This window comes from Pseudophryne corroboree, chromosome 6 (assembly GCF_028390025.1).
Source record: "Pseudophryne corroboree isolate aPseCor3 chromosome 6, aPseCor3.hap2, whole genome shotgun sequence".
In the NCBI taxonomy this organism is placed as follows: Eukaryota; Metazoa; Chordata; class Amphibia; order Anura; family Myobatrachidae; genus Pseudophryne; species Pseudophryne corroboree.
This window is the reverse complement of record NC_086449.1, coordinates 743313317-743330513: the sequence shown is the minus strand read 5'-3', so window position 1 is coordinate 743330513 and position 17197 is coordinate 743313317. Positions and strand designations below refer to the sequence as shown.

General features: G+C 47.6%; 1 protein-coding gene across 2 annotated transcripts in view; it reads left to right on the top strand.

Annotated features, from left to right (window-relative positions):
- VWF (von Willebrand factor) overlaps positions 1-17197 on the top strand; it is a 487638-nt gene that overhangs the window by 408296 nt on the left and 62145 nt on the right. For both annotated transcript variants that reach the window (XM_063928500.1, XM_063928501.1), the window contains one exon: positions 16354-16479. In XM_063928500.1, coding sequence (XP_063784570.1) covers positions 16354-16479 — 126 coding nt within the window. The remainder of the gene's footprint in view (positions 1-16353; positions 16480-17197) is intronic.

Here is a 17197-nt window from a genome sequence, read left to right as displayed (position 1 = left end):
TAGAGACCCTTTTACACCTTACAGCGGACAGATTCCTCTTTTTACACATTACAGCAGACAGCGTGCACTTTTTACACATAACGGCAGACAGCGTGCCCTTTTTACACATAACGGCAGAGAGCGTGCCCTTTTACACATAACGGCAGACCGCGTGCCCTTGTTACACATAGCGGCAGACAGCGTACACTTTTTACACATAACGGCAGACAGCGTGCCCTTGTTACACATAACGGCAGACAGCGTACACTTTTTACACATAACGGCAGACCGCGTGCCCTTGTTACACATAGCGGCAGACAGCGTCCCCATTTTTACACATTACGGCAGGCAGATTCCCCATTTTTACACATTGCGGCAGGCAGATTACCCCTTTGTACACATAGCGGCAGGCAGATTACCCCTTTGTACACATTGCGGCAGCCAGATTACCCCTTTGTACACATAGCGGCAGGCAGATTACCCCTTTTTACACATTGCGGCAGGCAGATTACCCCTTTTTACACATTGCGGCAGGCTGATTCCCCCTTTTTACACATTACGTCAGGCAGTCCCCCCTTTTTATACATAGCGGCAGGCAGTCCCCCATTTTTACACATTGCGGCAGGCTGATTCCCCCTTTTTATACATAGCGGCAGGCATTCCCCCCTTTTTATACATAGCGGCAGGCATTCCCCCTTTTTTATACATAGCGGCAGGCAGTCCCCCATTTTTACACATTGCGGCAGGCTGATTCCCCCTTTTTATACATAGCGGCAGGCATTCCCCCCTTTTTATACATAGCGGCAGGCAGTCCCCCATTTTTACACATTGCAGCAGGCAGGCCCAAGAAAGAAAGAAAGTAAAAAAATAAAGAAAGAAAAAGAGAAAAAGAAAGAAAGAAGAATTATACTTACCCTCTCCGCCGGCTCAGGCTCCTCGGTGCAGCTGCGTCAGACGACGATTCCCGGGCAGTAGAGAATGAGGAGGAGGGAGGTGGAGGAGGGAGCCGCAGCAGCGCTTTGTTACTGGTGGAGGCGCTGCTGCTGCTGCTCCTCTGCTTCCCTATAGGCTGTTCTCGGAAGACAGCCTATAGGGAAGCAGAGGAGCAGCAGCAGCAGCGCCTCCACCAGTAACAAAGCGCTGCTGCGGCTCCCTCCTCCACCTCCCTCCTCCTTCCCCCGTCCGTGCCGCTGCTCCTCTCCTCGCCGGGCGGCTGTGCGCTGCGGGCAGCGGTTGCCCGCAGCGCACAGCGGCATGTAATGAGTCAGTTTGACTCATTACATGCTTGGGCCCCTGGACAGAGGCGGGCCCCAGTGCAGTGCACTGCTTGCACTGCCGGTAGTTCCGCCTCTGGTGGTATCATGGTTTGGGCCTGTTTTGCTGCATCTGGTCCGGGACAACTTGACATCATTGATGGGACAATAAATTCTGAATTATACCAGAATATTCTAAAGTAAAATGTCAGGACACCTGTCCATGAGTTGCATCTTAAAAGAATGTTGGCCATGCAGCAAGAATGACCAAAAGCACACAAGTCATTCGGCCAAAGAATGGTTAAAGGAGAATGAATTAAAAGTTTTGGAATAGCCAAGTTAAAGTCCTAACCTTAACCAAATTGAAATGTTGTGGAAGGACCTGAAGAGAGCAGTTCATGGGAGGAAAACCACCAACATAACAGAGTTGAAGCTGTCTTGTACGGAGGAATGGGGTAAGGTTCATCCGAGATGATTTTCTAGACTAATCAACAATTAGCAGAAACGTTTACATACAGTTATTGCTGCACAAGGGGATCATACCAGATACTGAAAACAAACGTTCACATACTTTTGCCACTCACAGATATGCGATTTTGGATCATTTTCCTCAATAAAAAAATGAGCGTGTTTTATTTTTTTTGTCTCAATTATTTGATTTGGTTCTCTTTATCTACTTTTAGGACTTATGTGAGGTAGTCTTAGGCCAAACTTCAGCAGAAATAGAGAAAATTCTGAAGGGTTCACAAATTGCAAGCACCACTGTACATCCTTAAATAATAATAATTTGCATTTAATAAAAAGCTAACAGTTTCTCTGCCAAATCAATGTCTCAGTTCCTTTATTTACTTTAGAGTTTAAGGTTAAGTGACCTGCATCCACAACACCCCTCATCCGATAAAATGTTTAAAAGCTTTAACATAAAAATAAATCATACTTTTTTTTTTAGCTGGAAAAATAACATGTTCTCTGAGTATATTTGCACTTAATTTCTCTTCATGGCCACTGGCTAACTTCTGCCACTGGTTCTATCTTATATTCTGGTTTACAGAAGATTAGTCAAAGAGCCCTGTATTTTTCCATTTTTTAAGTTTATTATACATTTTTGACTGTCATATTCAGTATTATTTTAGAAGTAGACAGTCTGTTGCCTTTGCCTTGTAAATATACATATAAAATTCCTTGCCACCCAAAGATGGAGGCTGGCAGGGATGGTTGGTATTTCCAAAACACTTGAACCATAGGTTGCTCTTGTGGTTACCATCAATGATTTTTTTATTTAATTTTTTTGTGCGTAGAGGGGACGTCATCATGAATCCCAGAAAGACCAGGTCAGGTAATTTGTTTTAGGGGAGGGGAGTGGAGTGGAAAGTAGAGATGAGCGGGTTCGGTTTCTCTGAATCCGAACCCGCCAGAACTTCATGTTTTTTTTCACGGGTCCGAGCGACTCGGATCTTCCCGCCTTGCTCGGTTAACCCGAGCGCGCCCGAACGTCATCATGACGCTGTCGGATTCTCGCGAGGCTCGGATTCTATCGCGAGACTCGGATTCTATATAAGGAGCCGCGCGTCGCCGCCATTTTCACACGTGCATTGAGATTGATAGGGAGAGGACGTGGCTGGCGTCCTCTCCGTTTAGAATTAGAATAGATTAGAGAGACACTTGATTTACTAATTTTGGGGAGCATTAGGAGTACTCAGTAGTGTACAGTGCAGAGTTTTGCTGATAGTGACCAGTGACCACCACTTTTATTTATAATCCGTTCTCTGCCTGAAAAAAGCGATACACAGCACACAGTGACTCAGTCACATACCATATCTGTGTGCACTGCTCAGGCTCAGGCCAGTGTGCTGCATCATCTATTATCTATATATAATATTATATATATCTGTCTGACTGCTCAGCTCACACAGCTTATAATTGTGGGGGAGACTGGGGAGCACTACTGCAGTGCCAGTTATAGGTTATAGCAGGAGCCAGGAGTACATAATATAATCCGTTCTCTGCCTGAAAAAAGCGATACACAGCACACAGTGACTCAGTCACATACCATATCTGTGTGCACTGCTCAGGCTCAGGCCAGTGTGCTGCATCATCTATTATCTATATATAATATTATATATATCTGTCTGACTGCTCAGCTCACACAGCTTATAATTGTGGGGGAGACTGGGGAGCACTACTGCAGTGCCAGTTATAGGTTATAGCAGGAGCCAGGAGTACATAATATATTATATAGTGAGTGACCACCAGACACACAGTGCAGTTTATTTAATATATCCGTTCTCTGCCTGAAAAAAGCGATACACACAGTGACTCAGTCAGTCACATACCATATCTGTGTGCACTGCTCAGGCTCAGGCCAGTGTGCTGCATCATCTATATATATTATATATCTGTCTGACTGCTCAGCTCACACAGCTTATAATTGTGGGGGAGACTGGGGAGCACTACTGCAGTGCCAGTTATAGGTTATAGCAGGAGCCAGGAGTACATAATATTATATTAAAATTAAACAGTGCACACTTTTGCTGCAGGAGTGCCACTGCCAGTGTGACTAGTGACCAGTGACCTGACCACCAGTATATAATATTAGTAGTATACTATCTCTTTATCAACCAGTCTATATTAGCAGCAGACACAGTACAGTGCGGTAGTTCACGGCTGTGGCTACCTCTGTGTCGGCACTCGGCAGCCCGTCCATAATTGTATATACCACCTAACCGTGGTTTTTTTTTCTTTCTTTATACATACATACTAGTTACGAGTATACTATCTCTTTATCAACCAGTCTATATATTAGCAGCAGACACAGTACAGTGCGGTAGTTCACGGCTGTGGCTACCTCTGTGTCGGCACTCGGCAGCCCGTCCATAATTGTATATACCACCTAACCGTGGTTTTTTTTTCTTTCTTTATACATACATACTAGTTACGAGTATACTATCTCTTTATCAACCAGTCTATATATTAGCAGCAGACACAGTACAGTGCGGTAGTTCACGGCTGTGGCTACCTCTGTGTCGGCACTCGGCAGCCCGTCCATAATTGTATATACCACCTAACCGTGGTTTTTTTTTCATTCTTTATACATACATACTAGTTACGAGTATACTATCTCTTTATCAACCAGTCTATATTAGCAGCAGACACAGTACAGTGCGGTAGTTCACGGCTGTGGCTACCTCTGTGTCGGCACTCGGCAGCCCGTCCATAATTGTATATACCACCTAACCGTGTTTTTTTTTTCTTTCTTTATACATACATACTAGTTACGAGTATACTATCTCTTTATCAACCAGTCTATATATTAGCAGCAGACACAGTACAGTGCGGTAGTTCACGGCTGTGGCTACCTCTGTGTCGGCACTCGGCAGCCCGTCCATAATTGTATATACCACCTAACCGTGGTTTTTTTTTCTTTCTTTATACATACATACTAGTTACGAGTATACTATCTCTTTATCAACCAGTCTATATATTAGCAGCAGACACAGTACAGTGCGGTAGTTCACGGCTGTGGCTACCTCTGTGTCGGCACTCGGCAGCCCGTCCATAATTGTATATACCACCTAACCGTGTTTTTTTTTTCTTTCTTTATACATACATACTAGTTACGAGTATACTATCTCTTTATCAACCAGTCTATATATTAGCAGCAGACACAGTACAGTGCGGTAGTTCACGGCTGTGGCTACCTCTGTGTCGGCACTCGGCAGCCCGTCCATAATTGTATATACCACCTAACCGTGGTTTTTTTTTCTTTCTTTATACATACATACTAGTTACGAGTATACTATCTCTTTATCAACCAGTCTATATTAGCAGCAGACACAGTACAGTGCGGTAGTTCACGGCTGTGGCTACCTCTGTGTCGGCACTCGGCAGCCCGTCCATAATTGTATACTAGTATCCAATCCATCCATCTCCATTGTTTACCTGAGGTGCCTTTTAGTTGTGCCTATTAAAATATGGAGAACAAAAATGTTGAGGTTCCAAAATTAGGGAAAGATCAAGATCCACTTCCACCTCGTGCTGAAGCTGCTGCCACTAGTCATGGCCGAGACGATGAAATGCCAGCAACGTCGTCTGCCAAGGCCGATGCCCAATGGCATAGTACAGAGCATGTCAAAACCAAAACACCAAATATCAATAAAAAAAGGACTCCAAAACCTAAAATAAAATTGTCGGAGGAGAAGCGTAAACTTGCCAATATGCCATTTACCACACGGAGTGGCAAGGAACGGCTGAGGCCCTGGCCTATGTTCATGGCTAGTGGTTCAGCTTCACATGAGGATGGAAGCACTCAGCCTCTCGCTAGAAAACTGAAAAGACTCAAGCTGGCAAAAGGCAAAGCACCGCAAAGAACTGTGCGTTCTTTGAAATCCCAAATCCACAAGGAGAGTCCAATTGTGTCGGTTGCGATGCCTGACCTTCCCAACACTGGACGTGAAGAGCATGCGCCTTCCACCATTTGCACGCCCCCTGCAAGTGCTGGAAGGAGCACCCGCAGTCCAGTTCCTGATAGTCAGATTGAAGATGTCAGTGTTGAAGTACACCAGGATGAGGAGGATATGGGTGTTGCTGGCGCTGGGGAGGAAATTGACCAGGAGGATTCTGATGGTGAGGTGGTTTGTTTAAGTCAGGCACCCGGGGAGACACCTGTTGTCCGTGGGAGGAATATGGCCGTTGACATGCCAGGTGAAAATACCAAAAAAATCAGCTCTTCGGTGTGGAGGTATTTCACCAGAAATGCGGACAACAGGTGTCAAGCCGTGTGTTCCCTTTGTCAAGCTGTAATAAGTAGGGGTAAGGACGTTAACCACCTCGGAACATCCTCCCTTATACGTCACCTGCAGCGCATTCATAATAAGTCAGTGACAAGTTAAAAAACTTTGGGTGACAGCGGAAGCAGTCCACTGACCAGTAAATCCCTTCCTCTTGTAACCAAGCTCACGCAAACCACCCCACCAACTCCCTCAGTGTCAATTTCCTCCTTCCCCAGGAATGCCAATAGTCCTGCAGGCCATGTCACTGGCAATTCTGACGAGTCCTCTCCTGCCTGGGATTCCTCCGATGCATCCTTGCGTGTAACGCCTACTGCTGCTGGCGCTGCTGTTGTTGCCGCTGGGAGTCGATGGTCATCCCAGAGGGGAAGTCGTAAGCCCACTTGTACTACTTCCAGTAAGCAATTGACTGTTCAACAGTCCTTTGCGAGGAAGATGAAATATCACAGCAGTCATCCTACTGCAAAGCGGATAACTGAGGCCTTGGCATCCTGGGTGGTGAGAAACGTGGTTCCGGTATCCATCATTACTGCAGAGCCAACTAGAGACTTGTTGGAGGTACTGTGTCCCCGGTACCAAATACCATCTAGGTTCCATTTCTCTAGGCAGGCGATACCGAAAATGTACACAGACCTCAGAAAAAGACTCACCAGTGTCCTAAAAAATGCAGCTGTACCCAATGTTCACTTAACCACGGACATGTGGACAAGTGGAGCAGGGCAGGGTCAGGACTATATGACTGTGACAGCCCACTGGGTAGATGTATGGACTCCCGCCGCAAGAACAGCAGCGGCGGCACCAGTAGCAGCATCTCGCAAACGCCAACTCTTTCCTAGGCAGGCTACGCTTTGTATCACCGCTTTCCAGAATACGCACACAGCTGAAAACCTCTTACGGCAACTGAGGAAGATCATCGCGGAATGGCTTACCCCAATTGGACTCTCCTGTGTGGATTTGTGGCATCGGACAACGCCAGCAATATTGTGTGTGCATTAAATCTGGGCCAATTCCAGCACGCCCCATGTTTTGCACATACCTTGAATTTGGTGGTGCAGAATTTTTTAAAAAACGACAGGGGCGTGCAAGAGATGCTGTCGGTGGCCAGAAGAATTGCGGGACACTTTCGGCGTACAGGCACCACGTACAGAAAACTGGAGCACCACCAAAAACTACTGAACCTGCCCTGCCATCATCTGAAGCAAGAAGTGGTAACGAGGTGGAATTCAACCCTCTATATGCTTCAGAGGTTGGAGGAGCAGCAAAAGGCCATTCAAGCCTATACAATTGAGCACGATATAGTAGGTGGAATGCACCTGTCTCAAGTGCAGTGGAGAATGATTTCAACGTTGTGCAAGGTTCTGATGCCCTTTGAACTTGCCACACGTGAAGTCAGTTCAGACACTGCCAGCCTGAGTCAGGTCATTCCCCTCATCAGGCTTTTGCAGAAGAAGCTGGAGGCATTGAAGGAGGAGCTAACACGGAGCGATTCCGCTAGGCATGTGGGACTTGTGGATGCAGCCCTTAATTCGCTTAACAAGGATTCACGGGTGGTCAATCTGTTGAAATCAGAGCACTACATTTTGGCCACCGTGCTCGATCCTAGATTTAAAGCCTACCTTGGATCTCTCTTTCCGGCAGACACAGGTCTGCTGGGGTTGAAAGACCTGCTGGTGACAAAATTGTCAAGTCAAGCGGAACGCGACCTGTCAACATCTCCTCCTTCACATTCTCCCGCAACTGGGGGTGCGAGGAAAAGGCTCAGAATTCCGAGCCCACCCGCTGGCGGTGATGCAGGGCAGTCTGGAGCGACTGCTGATGCTGACATCTGGTCCGGACTGAAGGACCTGACAACGATTACGGACATGTCGTCTACTGTCACTGCATATGATTCTCTCAACATTGATAGAATGGTGGAGGATTATATGAGTGACCGCATCCAAGTAGGCACGTCACACAGTCCGTACTTATACTGGCAGGAAAAAGAGGCAATTTGGAGGCCCTTGCACAAACTGGCTTTATTCTACCTAAGTTGCCCTCCCACAAGTGTGTACTCCGAAAGAGTGTTTAGTGCCGCCGCTCACCTTGTCAGCAATCGGCGTATGAGGTTACATCCAGAAAATGTGGAGAAGATGATGTTCATTAAAATGAATTATAATCAATTCCTCCGCGGAGACATTGACCAGCAGCAATTGCCTCCACAAAGTACACAGGGAGCTGAGATGGTGGATTCCAGTGGGGACGAATTGATAATCTGTGAGGAGGGGGATGTACACGGTGATATATCGGAGGGTGAAGATGAGGTGGACATCTTGCCTCTGTAGAGCCAGTTTGTGCAAGGAGAGATTAATTGCTTCTTTTTTGGGGGGGGTCCAAACCAACCCGTCATATCAGTCACAGTCGTGTGGCAGACCCTGTCACTGAAATGATGGGTTGGTTAAAGTGTGCATGTCCTGTTTTGTTTATACAACATAAGGGTGGGTGGGAGGGCCCAAGGACAATTCCATCTTGCACCTCTTTTTTCTTTTCTTTTTCTTTGCATCATGTGCTGATTGGGGAGGGTTTTTTGGAAGGGACATCCTGCGTGACACTGCAGTGCCACTCCTAGATGGGCCCGGTGTTTGTGTCGGCCACTAGGGTCGCTAATCTTACTCACACAGCTACCTCATTGCGCCTCTTTTTTTCTTTGCGTCATGTGCTGTTTGGGGAGGGTTTTTTGGAAGGGACATCCTGCGTGACACTGCAGTGCCACTCCTAGATGGGCCCGGTGTTTGTGTCGGCCACTAGGGTCGCTAATCTTACTCACACAGTCAGCTACCTCATTGCGCCTCTTTTTTTCTTTGCGTCATGTGCTGTTTGGGGAGGGTTTTTTGGAAGGGACATCCTGCGTGACACTGCAGTGCCACTCCTAGATGGGCCCGGTGTTTGTGTCGGCCACTAGGGTCGCTAATCTTACTCACACAGCTACCTCATTGCGCCTCTTTTTTTCTTTGCGTCATGTGCTGTTTGGGGAGGGTTTTTTGGAAGGGACATCCTGCGTGACACTGCAGTGCCACTCCTAGATGGGCCCGGTGTTTGTGTCGGCCACTAGGGTCGCTAATCTTACTCACACAGTCAGCTACCTCATTGCGCCTCTTTTTTTCTTTGCGTCATGTGCTGTTTGGGGAGGGTTTTTTGGAAGGGCCATCCTGCGTGACACTGCAGTGCCACTCCTAGATGGGCCCGGTGTTTGTGTCGGCCACTAGGGTCGCTAATCTTACTCACACAGCTACCTCATTGCGCCTCTTTTTTTCTTTGCGTCATGTGCTGTTTGGGGAGGGTTTTTTGGAAGGGCCATCCTGCGTGACACTGCAGTGCCACTCCTAGATGGGCCCGGTGTTTGTGTCGGCCACTAGGGTCGCTAATCTTACTCACACAGCTACCTCATTGCGCCTCTTTTTTTCTTTGCGTCATGTGCTGTTTGGGGAGGGTTTTTTGGAAGGGACATCCTGCGTGACACTGCAGTGCCACTCCTAGATGGGCCCGGTATTTGTGTCGGCCACTAGGGTCGCTTATCTTACTCACACAGCGACCTCGGTGCAAATTTTAGGACTAAAAATAATATTGTGAGGTGTGAGGTATTCAGAATAGACTGAAAATGAGTGTAAATTATGGTTTTTGAGGTTAATAATACTTTGGGATCAAAATGACCCCCAAATTCTATGATTTAAGCTGTTTTTTAGTGTTTTTGGAAAAAAACACCCGAATCCAAAACACACCCGAATCCGACAAAAAAAATTCGGTGAGGTTTTGCCAAAACGCGTTCGAACCCAAAACACGGCCGCGGAACCGAACCCAAAACCAAAACACAAAACCCGAAAAATTTCAGGCGCTCATCTCTAGTGGAAAGAGGGTGTGAATTATAGATCTACACTAAAAAGGTCTATAGTCAATAGGTTGACCAGTAATGGTCGACATGCATTAGGTAGACAGTAGAAAAAGTCGACAGGGTCAAAAGGTGGACATGGAAATGGTTAACACTAAAAAAGGTTGACACAATTTTTTTGCTTTCTTGGGTGTTTTGTCTTTTTCTCTGACTTCCTAGTGGATGCTGGGGACTCCGTAAGGACCATGGGGAATAGACGGCTCCGCAGGAGACTGGGCACATCTAAAAAAAGATTTAGGTCTATCTGGTGTGCACTGGCTCCTCCCCCTATGACCCTCCTCCAAGCCTCAGTTAGATTTCTGTGCCCGGCCGAGCTGGATGCACACTAGGGGCTCTCCTGAGCTCCTAGAAAGAAAGTATAGTTTTTTATTTTACAGTGAGACCTGCTGGCAACAGGCTCACTGCAGCGAGGGACTAAGGGGAGAAGAAGCGAACCTACCTAAGTGGTGGTAGCTTGGGCTTCTTAGGCTACTGGACACCATTAGCTCCAGAGGGATCGCACACAGGACCCGACCTCGTCGTCCGTTCCCGGAGCCGCGCCGCCATCCCCCTTACAGAGCCAGAAGCAAGAAGGTCCGGAAAATCGGCGGCTGAAGACTTCTGTCTTCTCCAAGGTAGCGCACAGCACTGCAGCTGTGCGCCATTGCTCCTCATGCACACCACACACTTCGGTCACTGATGGGTGCAGGGCGCTGGGGGGGGCGCCCTGAGCAGCAATATTAACACCTTGGCTGGCAAAACTGACACCATATATAGCCCCAGAGGCTATATAGGTGTAAATTACCCCTGCCAGAATAACACAAAAAGCGGGAGAAAGCCCGCCGAAAAAGGGGCGGAGCCATCTCCCTCAGCACACTGGCGCCATTTTCCCTCACAGCTCCGCTGGAAGGATCGCTCCCTGGCTCTCCCCTGCAGTCCTGCATTACAGAAAGGGTAAAAAAGAGAGGGGGGGCACACATTTAGGCGCAGTATAATATATATATGCAGCTATAAGGGAAAACACTCTTTATAGGTGATATCCCTGTGGTATATAGCGCTCTGGTGTGTGCTGGCATACTCTCCCTCTGTCTCCCCAAAGGGCTTGTGGGGTCCTGTCCTCTGTCAGAGCATTCCCTGTGTGTGTGCTGTGTGTCGGTACCGCTGTGTCGACATGTATGATGAGGAAAATGATGTGGAGGCAGAGCAAATGCCTGTAAATGTGTTGTCACCCCCTGAGGGGTCGACACCTGTGTGGATGGACTTATGGAAGGAATTACGTGACAGTGTCAGCTCCTTACATAAAAGGTTTGACGACATAGGACAGCCGGCTACTCAGCTTGTGACTGTTCCAGCGTCTCAAATGTCATCAGGGGCTTTAAAACGCCCGCTACCTCAGATGGCAGACACAGATGTCGACACGGATACCGACTCCAGTGTCGACGACTATGAGACTAGTGTACCCTCCAATAGGTCCACCCGTTACATGATTGAGGCAATGAAAAATGTATTACACATTTCTGATAGTACCCCAGGTACCACAAAAAAGGGTATTATGTTCGGTGAGAAAAAACTACCAGTAGTTTTTCCTGCATCTGAGGAATTAAATGAGGTGTGTGAGGAAGCCTGGACTTCCCCCGATAAGAAATTGATAATTTCTAAACGGTTATTGGCAGCGTACCCTTTCCCGCCAGAGGATAGGTCACGTTGGGAAACGTCCCCTAGGGTAGATAAAGCGCTTACATGTTTATCAAAACAGGTGGCACTACCGTCTCCGGATACGGCCGCCCTAAAGGATCCTGCTGATAGAAAGCAGGAGGCTACCCTAAAAGCTATATATACACACACGGGCATTATATTGCGACCAGCGATTGCATCAGCATGGATGTGCAGTGCTGCTGCTGCGTGGTCAGATTCCCTGTCGGATAATATTGATACCCTGGATAGGGACACTATTTTGCTGACAGTAGAGCATATAAAGGATGCTGTCTTTTACATGCGTGATGCACAAAGGGATATTTGCCGGCTGGCATCAAAAATAAGCGCAATGTCCATTGCCGCCAGAAGGGGGTTATGGACTCGGCAGTGGACAGGTGATGCCGATTCAAAAAGGCACATGGAAGTTTTGCCTTATAAGGGGGTGGAACTGTTTGGGGATGGTCTTTCAGACCTCGTTTCCACAGCTACGGCTGGGAAATCGACATTTTTGCCACAGGCTACCCCACAGCAAAAGAAGGCACCGTATTATCAAGTACAGTCCTTTTGGCCCCATAAACACAAGAGGGCTCGAGGCGCATCCTTTCTGCCGAGAGGCAAAGGTAGAGGGAAAAAGCTGCAGCATACAGCCAGTTCCCAAGAGCAAAAGTCCTCCCCCGCGTCCGGTAAGTCCACAGCATGACGCTGGGGCTTCACAGGCGGATCCGGGTACGGTGGGGGCCCGTCTCAGAAATTTCAGCACACAGTGGGCTCTCTCACAGGTGGATCCCTGGGCCCTTCAAGTAGTATCTCAGGGGTACAGGCTGGAATTCGAGACGTCCCCCCCCCCCGCCGTTTTCTAAAATCTGCCTTACCAGCAACTCCCTTAGCCAGGGAGGCAGTGTTGGTGGCTATCCAAAAACTGTATTCACAGCAAGTGATTTTAAAGGTACCCCTCCTTCAGCAAGGGAAGGGTTACTATTCCACAATGTTTGTGGTACCGAAACCGGACGGTTCGGTGAGACCCATCTTAAATTTTAAATCCTTGAACACTTATATCAAAAGGTTCAAGTTCAAGATGGAATCGCTCAGGGCGGTTATTGCGAGCCTGGACGAGGGGGATTACATGGTCTCCCTGGACATCAAGGATGCGTACCTGCATGTCCCCATTTACCCTCCTCACCAGGAGTACCTCAGATTTGTGGTACAGGACTGTCACTATCCATTCCAGACGCTGCCGTTTGGGTTATCCACGGCACCGAGGGTCTTTACCAAGGTAATGGCCGAAATGATGATACTCCTTCGCAAGAAGGGAGTTTTAATTATCCCGTACTTGGACGATCTCCTGATAAAGGCGAGGTCCAAGGAACAGTTGGTAGTGGGGGTAGCACTTTCTCGGGAAGTGCTACAACAGCACGGCTGGATTCTCAATATTCCAAAGTCACAGCTGGTCCCGACGACACGTCTTCTGTTCCTGGGAATGATTCTGGACACAGACCAGAAAAAGTGTTTCTTCCAGTGGAAAAAGCCGAGGAGTTGTCATCTCTAGTCAGAGACCTCCTAAAACCAGGACAGGTGTCGGTACATCAATGCACACGAGTCCTGGGAAAAATGGTAGCTTCGTACGAAGCGATTCCATTCGGAAGGTTCCACGCAAGGACTTTCCAGTGGGACCTGTTGGACAAATGGTCCGGGTCCCATCTCCAGATGCAACAGCGAATAACCCTGTCGGCAAGGACCAGGGTGTCGCTGCTGTGGTGGCTGCAGAGGGCTCATCTACTAGAGGGCCGCAGATTCGGAATACAGGACTGGGTCCTGGTGACCACGGATGCCAGCCTTCGGGGCTGGGGCGCAGTCACACAGGGAAGAAATTTCCAAGGACTGTGGTCAAATCAGGAGATTTCGCTTCACATAAATATTCTAGAGCTAAGGGCCATTTACAATGCCCTAAGCCAAGCAAGGCCCCTGCTTCAGAACCAGCCGGTACTGATCCAATCAGACAACATCACGGTGGTCGCCCATGTAAACAGACAGGGCGGCACAAGAAGCAGGAGGGCAATGGCAGAAGCCACAAGGATTCTCCGATGGGCGGAAAATCATGTGTTAGCACTGACAGCAGTGTTCATTCCGGGAGTGGACAACTGGGAAGCAGACTTCCTCAGCAGGCACGACCTCCACCCGGGAGAATGAGGACTTCATCCAGAAGTCTTCCAAATGCTGGTAAACCGGTGGGAAAGACCACAGGTGGACATGATGGCGTCCCGCCTCAACAAAAAGCTAAAAGATATTGCGCCAGGTCAAGGGACCCTCAGGCGATCGCTGTGGACGCTCTAGTAACACCGTAGGTGTACCAGTCGGTTTATGTGTTTCCTCCTCTGCCTCTCATTCCCAAGGTACTGAGAAAAGGGTATTCCGGAGGAAGTCATCCCTACCCTGATCAAAGCCAGGAAGGATGTCACTGCAAAACATTATCACCGCATTTGGCGGAAATATGTTGCTTGGTGTGAGGCCAGGAAGGCCCCAACGGAGGAATTTCAACTGGGTCGATTCCTGCATTTCCTGCAAGCAGGGGTGACCTTGGGCCTCAAATTGGGGTCCATTAAGGTCCAGATTTCGGCCCTGTCGATTTTCTTCCAGAAAGAACTGGCTTCACTGCCTGAAGTTCAGACTTTTGTCAAAGGAGTTCTGCGTATTCAGCCTCCTTTTGTGCCCCCAGTGGCACCTTGGGATCTCAATGTGGTTTTGGAGTTACTGAAAACACATTGGTTTGAACCACTTAAGACTGTGGATTTGAAATATCTCACGTGGAAAGTGGTCATGCTGTTGGCTCTGGCTTCGGCCAGGCGTGGGTCAGAATTGGCGGCTTTGTCCTATAAAAGCCCTTATCTGATTTTCCATATGGATAGGGCAGAGTTGAGGACTCGTCCTCAGTTTCTCCCGAAGGTGGTATCAGCGTTTCACTTGAACCAGCCTATTGTGGTGCCTGCGGCTACTAGTAACTTGGAGGATTCCAAGTTACTGGACGTAGTCAGGGCCCTGAAAATTTATGTTTCCAGGACGGCTGGAGTCAGGAAAACTGACTCGCTGTTTATCCTGTATGCACCCAACAAACTGGGTGCTCCTGCTTCTAAGCAGACTATCGCGCGCTGGATTTGTAGCACTATTCAGCTGGCGCATTCTGCGGTGGGACTACCGCAGCCTAAATCTGTAAAAGCCCATTCCACAAGGATGGTGGGCTCATCTTGGGCGGCTGCCCGAGGGGTCTCGGCTTTACAACTTTGCCGAGCTGCTACTTGGTCAGGGGCAAACACGTTTGCAAAATTCTACAAATTTGATACCCTGGCTGAGGAGGACCTGGAGTCCTCTCATTCGGTGTTGCAGAGTCGTCCGCACTCTCCCGCCCGATTGGGAGCTTTGGTATAATCCCCATGGTCCTTACGGAGTCCCCAGCATCCACTAGGACGTCAGAGAAAATAAGAATTTACTCACCGGTAATTCTATTTCTCGTAGTCCGTAGTGGATGCTGGGCGCCCATCCCAAGTGCGGATTGTCTGCAATACTTGTAAATAGTTATTGTTACACAAATCGGGTTGTTATTGCGAGCCATCTGTTCAGAGGCTCCGTTGTTATCATACTGTTAACCGGGGTTCCTATCACGAGTTATACGGTGTGATTGGTGTGGCTGGTATGAGTCTTACCCGGGATTCAAAATCCTTCCTTATTGTGTCAGCTCTTCCGGGCACAGTGTCCTAACTGAGGCTTGGAGGAGGGTCATAGGGGGAGGAGCCAGTGCACACCAGATAGACCTAAATCTTTCTTTAGATGTGCCCAGTCTCCTGCGGAGCCGTCTATTCCCCATGGTCCTTACGGAGTCCCCAGCATCCACTACGGACTACGAGAAATAGAATTACCGGTGAGTAAATTCTTATTTTTTGCCACAAAAAAAGCCCAATTAGTGTACCGCATCCGTCGTATGGTTCGCTTTGTTCGCCATGCTTCAGGCAAGGGGCTTTGCTCTGCTTCCGCTGCGCTCGGCACAGGATACTATTCCCAATTGTAGTCCACATGGGGGAAAAAAGTGTGTCGACCATACATGTGTCAACCATTGTCATGTCGACATTTTGAACTCTCTACCTTTTATATGTCGACCTTTTGACCCCGTCGCCCTAATGCATGTTGACCATTAGAGGTCGACCTATTGACTGTATACCTTTTTAATGTAGCTCTACAGACCGGATACCACTGGGACGAGGGTGAAGGGTGGGTGGTTCAGTAAATAAGAAATACTGTTCACGCCCACTTTCCTAGAATGCGATAAATAAGTGATAGAATCTGATTAGTTGCTATTAGAAGATCATAACACCAATGTATTTATGTCAATAAAATACATTTCAAATTACTGTATATTATGTAATTTCTTTCTCCTCCCAGGGGACACAGGAGGCACTGGGTATTGCAATGGCGCGAGGATCCTGGGCATATCAAATCATCCACTTTGGCTCACACATTGGCCAATGGGGGTATAGAGGGGAGGAGTCTTTGTCAAACCATTGATTGGAAAGTGCCCTGACTATTCACAGTGCTTTATAACCCAGTTCTTCCAGTGTCCCCCAAGGAACCAGAGAAAAGGGTTTATCAGTAAGTAAAAAAGTCCTATTTTACTTAATGTATACTGTAGTACGTCTTTAAAACAATATTAAACAAAATATACTGTATGTGTTTCCATTAATTTCTCTTGTAGGCCTTCAAATATGTGACCAAGGAAAACGAGTGCTGTGGAACGTGTAAGAAAGCAGTGTGTGAACAGGAGGTGTTCTATAAGGGACGAAGAGGAGATTCGGATGCTGCTGACACTCAGTACTATTCAGTAAGTGTCCTTAGCAAGACCCATTCCTTTTATGTTATGTCTATGCATGAAGGGAGATTTTCACCTACACAGAGCTTTTAATTACTGGGTCCTATGTGTCCTTCTGCAGACTGTTCTGTTTAAATCCCATACAGGGAAAACAGTAACATCAAACACAGCATTTGGGGAGGTATGATGGGACATATGAGTGGTAAAAAAGAGGTGACTAGGTGAGGAAAAGTCATATTCAGGGGTATCTGTGGCAGTACCATCCTCTATACCACACACTACACATTAACTGCAAGTTCAACCAGGAAGGAACAAACACAAAATGTCAATAGAACGTTTCCAGGAAATTGACCCACACAGGGCAAGTAACGGAGGTTGCTTCAACCAATGAAGACACAAGTGTCAAGAGGAATTAGGCAATTGGACAGATACTAGTCAGTAGACTCAAAGGGGGATATTCACTTGTTTGAAAAGCCAGTTGGGTGTCTGTTTTTTCCTATCTAATAGACAGGCAAAAACAGACGCCCAACCGACTTTTCAAACATTTGAATTCCCCAAAAAAGTTTTAAAATATACGTTTGAGTTGGAAGGTCCAAATGTAGATACCCATTTTTTTTATAAAAAACGTACTACTCCTGTTTCTTTGTCTGGGAGGGGTTCTTCCCTGTCAAAATATAGTATTCGGAAGAGATTTCATTTTTTGTGAGGACCTAAGTCCCAGTGATCAAAA